This window comes from Solanum dulcamara, chromosome 7 (assembly GCF_947179165.1).
Source record: "Solanum dulcamara chromosome 7, daSolDulc1.2, whole genome shotgun sequence".
NCBI lineage: Eukaryota > Viridiplantae > Streptophyta > Magnoliopsida > Solanales > Solanaceae > Solanum > Solanum dulcamara.
The window spans coordinates 20,536,652-20,545,957 of NC_077243.1; the positions used below are offsets into that span (position 1 = coordinate 20,536,652).

Genomic DNA, 9,306 nt, shown 5'->3' on the forward strand with positions numbered 1-9,306 from the left:
TGACTGTGATGTCCAAAAGTTGAGGACTAAAGATATCAATGTGGTTAAAGTTCTTTGGAAATATTATTCGGTAGAGGAAGTTACTTTGAAGACTGAGAAAGACATTCGAGATAAGTATCCTTAACTGTTCGACGAAACAGGTACTATTTTATCTTTACTTTAGCTCTATTTTCCCTAGTTAGTCACTCAGGGATGAGTGATGGGTAAATTGATATCTATTATAACGACCTATCCCTATCGTTAGGAATAGGCTAATGGAGAAGGAGTTCGGGCCAGAAAACTTTGGAAAAACTTAGCCTAGGCCAAACTTGAATGAATTCCGAGCATGTAAAGTCTAGGGTGATCATGTGAATAGTGGGAGGTCAGATCTATGATTTTATTGGATAAGTTGATAGCCAAGACGATACGGAGCATTTATGACTTCGAGGAATCACATTCGGCCGAGTAAAACTCTGGAATTGAATTTAGAATGAAGGGTATATTTTAATACATCTTGGGAAGAGGGTATGTTATGAAATGAGGGCTTGGAGCTCAAACTCTGAGCTCTCTGTTTTTGTGCAACCCGCCAGAGCAGGATTTCTCCTGTTAGGGCTGCCCCGCCAAAGCGGGGCAGACTTAACTTATGTCGGAGAAAAACCCTAGAATAGTCTTTTTCTGCAAAAATAGTTCCTAAGATTTTAGGAGGCGACCTAGAGAGAATTCTATCAATTTTCTACGGATTTCCATGCTTAAGGTAAGGATTTTACTCCCTATATTCTTCTTTTTATTCCTAGAATCTAGAAACTATGGTTGTTAATCATTGGGGGAGGGTTTGACCTGAAAACTAATGGTGGGAAACAGCCCTAGGGTGGGGTTAGGATTATGGGTTTGGCATAGGATGAGAATTGTATTATTTTTCATGATAGTTATGCCATTGTGTTGATCCTTTATATGTATTTATTATTTCTAGACCAAGAACGAGAAGAGCGAACTTGGAAAGGAAAGGCTCTTGCATTGTAAAGTTGTTGAAGCTTGAATTTAAGGTAGGTGATGGTCTAGTTTCTCGTATGAGTGTCATATACTGATTAAATTGTTTCATAACATGCATGTGTGTATATGAATAGGGAAACATGCTAGATTATGTGTTAAATGATCACTTGCTGGCCTATTTTTGTGCTGAACCTGTTCTTGGTGATATAAATACTATAAATACTGAATGTATTTGTGATTATGGTATGCTTGGATCAGGTGTCATATTTCGATACACATTGGGATCGGGTGTCATATTCCTATATGATATATTTAGATTGAGTGCCACGTTCCAATACATATTTAGATTAAGTGTCACGTTCTGACACAAAATTAATTGTTTGTAGGTTTCTTGAGAGGACCCTTGTATGAAATTATAGAATGTATAAGATATTGAGTTGTGATATTGCTGAATATATTTGAACTTCAGATTAGTTAACTTATTCTGTATATGTATATGCCTATTATGTTGAATTTACTTGTCTATAATCCGCTTACTGGCTAACTATATGATCCTACCAGTACACTGTTGTTTTTGTGTACTGATACTACTCTTTTTCTGCCTTTTATTGAGTACATGGCATAATCAGTCAGCTATGAAGAGACCTCGGTTAGAAGAGTGAACTTGTTCGAGTTCAAGGGTGAGCTGTTTGTTTCAAGCTGGTGTGGACTCTTCTATGTTCTAGTCCCTTTTCCAGGACTCAGATTTTCAAACACTATTTTAATTTTATGACTATCTTTTTGGGAGTTCTTCCCTTTTCTTATTCGGATATTTTGTTAGAGTTTTGGTATGTACGACTTTCAGTTCCTAGGATGTTTCCGTATTTCGTTGTTATTAAAATTATTGGTTGAGTTTATAGGAACTCAATATTATTTCTGGTTTTATTCTTGCTTCCATAAGTCTTTAATTGTTATCTCTTAAGTTTGATAAGTTGGGTTGTAAAAATGGTTCTTCCACTGAACGTTTATTGTGGGTGCCAGTCACAATGGGTCGGGGTCGTGACACATTACCTCTCCAAAGATGTTTGGTGCTCAAGTAGGCTAGATTTCCTTATCTGAGTAGTTTAAATATTTTATCCATTGCTTAGTATAAGAAAATTATTGGGAGGTTTCGTCTTTAGCCCTCGGGCATGGAGTTTGGGCAGAAAAAATATGTATACTTAGCGGTTAGACTTGATGTGACCGGGGTAAGGAAGAACCGTCAGATGAATTAGGGGTAGGTGGTGGTTAGTCTTTCTGTCTGTGACATTTATGCCTATTATTTGCTCAAATTATATGTATATGTGTATGCTTGGAGATAGGAAAGAATGCAATGAACCAAGCTAAATAATTAACGTGTGAATTGGCATACACCGAACTTGTTCATGGTAACTATAACTGTTGTGACTACACATTGTAATTTTGCTTGTGATTTGGTTCTACTTGTTAGGATTGAATGTTATGTTCTAACGCATAACTAGATCGGGTGTCACATTCCGACATATAACTGGAATGAGTGGCATATTACGGTGCGCTGTTATTATGAGTATGGATTCCATGAGAGGACCAAGTATGTATTGATAGTCCCACGAGAAGACCAATTGATATCCGTCATTTTGTGAATTACTGTGATGCAAGTTTAGAGACTGAAGGGTTGGCATTATTGTGAATGATTTCATCAATTCTGTAATTGATTTGAGTTGAGGACTGGAAGTAAGTATAGTACTATCTAGGAATACGGTTGTGTAACATTATGTGACCGTGTTGTAGTTGTCTGTAGTATTCTATGAAATCAGGCATATGAGTAGAGGTCAGGTTTTAAGTTGAAAATCGATTCCTTAGAGTTCGATAAAGTGGTAGCTATTGTTGTGATTAATAGTGAGGATCAGAACCACTTAGAGGTGTGATTGTGGGGTGACTAAGTTCTGTCGCGTGAAAGGTTATCAATCTGGGATGGTTGGTAAAGCCTTGTCAACTAGCAGGAAATAGGTTAAGGACAATGTTGTTGACTTACGGCTTGTGGGGTGTAAGGCTAGCATAGTAGACTAGTGGCAGCGTGGGTTCTAAGAACTCTCTTATGTATTAGAAAGGCTAGGCCTGGATTCGTAATTAGAGTCGGCAGCGGATCAATGAGATTGGGCCAGTGTTAAGCTACAAGATCTTGGGGAAGTTATTGGGAAGAGGTGAGAGTTCTGCTTAAAAGTAGTCATTATATTTTTCCCTGTTGAGCATGTTTCCTCCCTGTTGATTTCTCTATATCATGTGGTGGGTATTAGGTTGACCAATGATGCCTATCAGTACGTATTATTTATACTGGTACTACTTTTTTTATGCTACTTGGCATAGTCTGATTGTAGGGTCAGTAATGTTTCATAGGTGAAAAAGAAGACGATATCCAACAGTTTCTATTCTTTCTTTCTTGTGGTGGAAGTTGTGTCATGCTTATTTTGTACATGTTGTATCTTAGTAGATCTTGTACCTGTTTAGACTAGATCCCTGACTTATAACTTATTTATTAAATTCAGGTCGAAGTGTTGTTTAACTCAGCATTTTATAATTCATTGTTTCCACTTAAAATTTCAGGTATTTCCTAAATGTTTCCCATTTTTTGATTGATTGGGTATTGAGGGTCCTACTTAGGTGTTAGAGTAGGCGTCCGCACGATCACGACTCAATGGATTAGGTCATGACAATATTAGAGGGCTGAATTTCACGTTTGAGGTTGATTTGAACAATTTGAATCAACTTAGAAAAAAAACATGATGTTAAAATTTCTATACAATAAATTATGATGATCCCGCTGTATTAACAAAATTTCAGTCAAAAATGAAAATAAATTTGGCGATCCATCAATAATTGTGGCCAAATTTTAATGATCATCATGACATAACATCGCTCAATTTTTACGTGCACAATATATTATGGTGATTATCAGAAATTGGCCAAAAACTGTTGATGATCATTTGCTATTAAGGCTAAGTCTCCTGCCAACTTTCCATGAATTTTCTTTTGATTTTGGTTAAACTGATTATTTGTCGCTTAAATGTTTTAAGGACCCCGCACCCCGCACCAAAAAAAAAAATAGTCATCAGCACCCAAAAACTTAGATTAAAAATAATTGACAGATGTATAATATATATATATATATATATATATATATATAGTTTATTAATGTTAATTTTGATGATAAAATATGCATGTGATAGCACAAAAGAAAAGAACAACGAAATAGCACATAAAGAATGAACAAATCAATCCACACTTCAAGGAGTCCTATGAAATAACACTAAAGGAAGGAACAAATCAATTCGCACTTCAAGGAGCCATCAAACAGAAAGAAGATCATGGAAGCTGTCAATAAAGGAAGATATCAGTCTTACTGATATTATTCTTAACGAGAGAAATCTGCAGAAGAGATTAAGGGAAAATTGGACCCTTAACTTACGCTTGGAAATAAATTAAGAAATTAGATTGACGAGAAAATTACAAGAAGATTTCAAAGTAATCAAAGATTTTGCCCTTATTCTTGAGAAAAAGATTTATCTTCCTTTCTCAAGGATCAAATTTCTTGGGTTGCATTTTGATCTTTTCTAGTTACAGAAAGTAAAGCAAGAGTGAGTGATGAATATGATGAAGAAGATGTAGAAGAGGAAGCGAGATTGAGAGAACTTTCTGGAGAGAGTTTTTTACATTTTGGGGCTCAAATGCCCTAATCCTTCACTTCACAACAATAGCTACATATATATATAGCTAGTTACTTAGGCTAACTATCTAACTAATTAGTAGTTAGTTAGTTTAACTAGGAGGGCTGGAAATGACCATAATACCACTGCTTCTAACTAATTCCTAACTAATTCTGTTACATCTCAACACATTTACTACCTACTCAGCCATATCATCGACCATAAAGAGATTGAAGAAAGGTTGAAGAACTATACAAATACTCTAAACATTCATACCATCTTTGTTATACTTTTAGCAAGCATTGTTGTTCCTAGAGAATTACCATGTAATAAAAAAAAATAGAAGAGAGAGAATTAGAGTAATGATGCATTATATCAAAAGATTGAAAAAAAGAGAAAACAAGAAAAGAAGTGAATGTAACCTACTTACAAGCTAGAAGAGAACACTCAGATCCATATTGAATTTCAATCAGTATAAACATCCGACGTGATATCTTCTTTACATTCCTTACTTATTGCTTTACTTCTATTACTGTAGACTATAGTTGACTGATTTATCTGTTACTAAAAAAAATAAAAAGGAATTAATTCACTCGCCCCTTGCACTTTCCTGGTCAAATGTATTACTTCTAAAAAAGTGGACAACTATTTAAAAATCCAAATTGTAATGAGGTCAGAATTTAAACGATAACAATAAAAGAGATAAATAGACATAAATAGTTATTCCAAAAAAATAATAATCAATAGATATATATGATATATATAAAACATACATTTTCTGATACATAATAATGTAATTTTTTATATATACATTTAACTAGCGAATGTAATTTTTTTGACATAATGTCTTTTAATTTGATCTCAGTTAATATTTATTTTGATACATAATAATGTAATTTTTTATATATACATTTAACTAGAGAATGTAATTTTTTTGACATAATGTCTTTTAATTTGGTCTCAGTTAATATTTATGTGCTCCAACTTTAAATGTGTATAAATAGATATTTAAATTTATATAGAATTAAATAAATAAATGCATATATTTTATATGACAATTCACATAAAATACACTTATCCTATATAACAATTGATTTATATTATACCACAAATTCAGGCTCGGAAAAAACTCCTTTTGGTCTAGACACTGTTAGGAACAAAAGGACGTGACAATTTCTTTATTTTGGATATAAAGTTAAGACGTGTAGAAACCAAACTCAAACATGACATGGCATGGCGGTGTGGACAACATATGACTCATCTGCTTTGTGTGACCTTTCTAAAACTTCGATCGAAAATGACCAAAAAAAACTCATATATATGCCACGCGTCCTATTCAGTCGCAAACACTACAGGAACTAATATAGTGCTCCCTACACTTTAGTATTTCAACTCACCAAACAAATGGTTTGGACACCTATAATTATAATTAATTTCTACCTTGCCTAAAAAATATTTGGTCAACCACTTTTATTTCAAAAAATGAAAAAAAAAATACTTGTATTTCACACAAGTATTTATATTTATATTTATATTGAATTGAATTGAATTGAATTGAATTGAATTTTTCTAGATTAGTATAACCAAATCATTTAATATCAATTCCTATTATCTAATCTAACCAAATCATTTAATATCAATTCCTATTATTTTCATGCATGGCAGGTGTCTTTTTTGCATTTTTACTAGCTATCATACATATGATTAATAAGGAAATAATATCTACCATGTATAAGGGAAGACAGAAATTGAAATACTAAAAGTGGATTTATTTGACATATACGTATACTATAATTTCTTTCTTCGGAAGCCGTATACTATAATCTCCATCTCAATTTATATAGCATATCCGCACCGATCATTCAGAGGGAGGCGGGACACTGCGAGATGGGTAGTTTATCTGGGGCGGATGCCTCCTAAAGAGTAACGGAGGTGTGCGAAGGTAGGCTCAAGCTAAGATTCTGCTCGTGAGCGTAATGGTATAAGCTTGTCTGACTGTGAGACCGACTGGTCGAACAGAGACGAAAGTTATCTCAACTCTAATAAATACTTATATAAAATGAATTGAAAAAAATAATCAAAATTTGAGCATTAAATCATTTATTTGATCATAAATTTTGACATGGATTTTTTTTTTTTTTTTTAAATTTACAACAATTACTTTAATGGATTTCTAAAAAAAAAAGTCATTAGGTTATGAGAAATTAACCTAATTCTGTCGCCAATATTTTTTGTCCAGTCAAAAATAAATGGCGCGTTTAATTAGTCAATATTTTCATAAGTAGATCAAATATATAGTTGAGATGACTTTGAATTTCAACTGCCTAAACCATTATTAACCATCAAACACGACTGAAAATAACACCAACTCCCACCTCCCCACCCAAATTAAATTTTCTTCTATATAATCAATCCCTTCTTAAACTTAATTTTAAAAAAAACTCATTCTCCTCCCTCTGTTTCTCAAATCTCAATTTTGCTCTGTTTCTCAACAAAAAAGAAACATACACACACCTAAGTAATTAATTATGGCGTTCCTTCTGGTATCAGGAAAATCCACAAAAGCACAATTAATAGCCATAGTAGATGCAGCTTCGTTGTACTGTGCTATGGTTATATTGGGTTTGCTTTTAATTAGCTCAGTAAAAGAGAATTATTCAACAGATGGACCTGTCATGAAAGGGAACCACTTCCTGAGACGTCCTTGTGATGAAGTTTATGTGGTCGGAGAAGGAGAAACGTTACATACAATTAGTGATAAGTGTGGTGATCCTTTTATAGTTGAGGAGAATCCACATATTCATGATCCTGATGATGTTTTTCCTGGTCTTGTCATCAAAATCACTCCTAGGAACAGATCGTAGATAACTGTAACCAGGTTTTTATTTTTTGGTTTTTTCCTTAAATCCTGCGAGCAGAACAGAGAGAGTACTCTCCTCTGCTCACGGAGATTTTTTTTTCTCTCTTGGAGAATTATACTGTTTTTTTTTTCTTTACCTTTTTATTTCTGTAAATGAATGATTAGAATAAAAATTTAAAGATGGTGGAATAGAGGTTGAAAAACTCTTGTGATCTATATATTACTATTTATGTTTTGCCTTTTCTGATATTACCCTTTTCTTTTTTTGCTTAGAACAGATAAATCCTTCTCTCTCTGTTTTTTAAAATTTGTTTCACTCAATCACAACGCATATGATGAATTTTGTTTTGATTTCTCATACAAGTCTAACTAATTTAAATTCGCACTAACGTATAATTCATTCGGACAAAAGCTCAAGTTCTCTTTTCGCATATGATAAACTTAAGCGTTCTTATGATACTACTTACTATTGAAGATGATTCTGGATTAAAATTAAAAATAGAAACTTGATTTGAATGTCGAGGTGATTTCAAGATTTAATTAAAATTTATGCTTCCTATAACAAGATAAAATTAATTCTCATTTCGTTTTAATTTACTTATCTTAGTTTTTTTTTAGAATAATTGATTTATTTTAAGTATTTTTAAAATATAAGAGCTCTATTTTTAAGTCAAAATAATTTTAAAATATTTTGAAGTCCTTGAGTAAAATAAAAGAAAATACTTTTAATTATTTATTTTTAAATTAAAAAGACAAAAAGAGCCCGTTGGATCAAACTTTTAAAATCAATTCAACGAGAAGCAGTTTGTATTTGACCAATAAATTTTAAATTTTTTTTGAGCAACAATTAGAATTGACTAAGCTTTTTAAAAATGCTTTTAAGTGTATTTTTCTCAAAAGTATTTCTAGAGAGCATTTATTTTCTTCTAAAAGCTTGGCCAAATACCCACTTTTAAAAAAAGACCTTTTTAGAAAAATTAAACACTTTTGGTGAAAAATAAACTTGGCCAACCATACTATAAATTAAAGTCATAAGTTCCTAACTTACTTATAAGCCTAAACTATAAGTCCATCCAAACAAACTATTAGTCTATTTCAAATATTTTTTTTCCCTTGTTTAATAATCCTTTAATTTTAATTTTTCACTTAAGATCATAAAATTAAATAATATTTTAATATATTCTATATATCTTTAATTTGCGACCACAAAATTCAAAAGTTGTTTTACTTTAATTCCTTGCCACATTATGGAGATTAAAAAATTTAATCTCCTCACAATTGCCCAAAGTTTGAATTAATTTCTTCTAGAATAAAATAAAACACTGTTTTATAATACCGCCAATCAAAATTGCAGAACTCCACAAACATATTATATCACACGACACTTGCATGTTGTGGTTGAAAACTTTTATGCTAAGAATAAGAGAAGAAATATTTGATTTCTGTTTGCTTTTAGGAAATAGAAGATTTCGTTTTTTAGTGTGTAAAACGAGACAAAGCCTCTGAAAATCTATAGCCATCAATAGGTGCGAAGACATCTGTTAAGAACAGACTCATCTATTCAGAATGAGTATGATGCCTTTCAAATTAATTTCGTTTCGCAAATTAATTAATTAATAAATAATTCAACGAATCAATCACATCATTTTTTAATGTCGAAACTGAAGCCGAACCAAGCGAACCACGGCGACGGCGTCAAGAGCACTCTTTATGTAACCCTTTAAGAGCTAAAAAATGTGTTTCCTAATAAAGGACAAAACTTCCTCTCTTTTATCA

At 32.4% G+C, this 9,306-nt stretch overlaps 1 protein-coding gene across 1 annotated transcript; it reads left to right on the plus strand.

Moving 5' to 3' along the window:
• Positions 1-7,198: 7,198 nt before the first annotated feature.
• Positions 7,199-7,534, plus strand: LOC129894592 (uncharacterized). Its single transcript, XM_055970288.1, has one exon. It carries the CDS (start codon positions 7,199-7,201, stop codon positions 7,532-7,534), a length of 336 nt encoding a protein of 111 aa, XP_055826263.1.
• The last annotated feature ends 1,772 nt before the right edge of the window (positions 7,535-9,306 follow it).

Bases quoted from the DNA above. Each gene is read 5' to 3' on its own strand.
- LOC129894592 (XM_055970288.1), top strand. From the start codon at position 7,199: ATGGCGTTCCTTCTGGTATCAGGAAAATCCACAAAAGCACAATTAATA.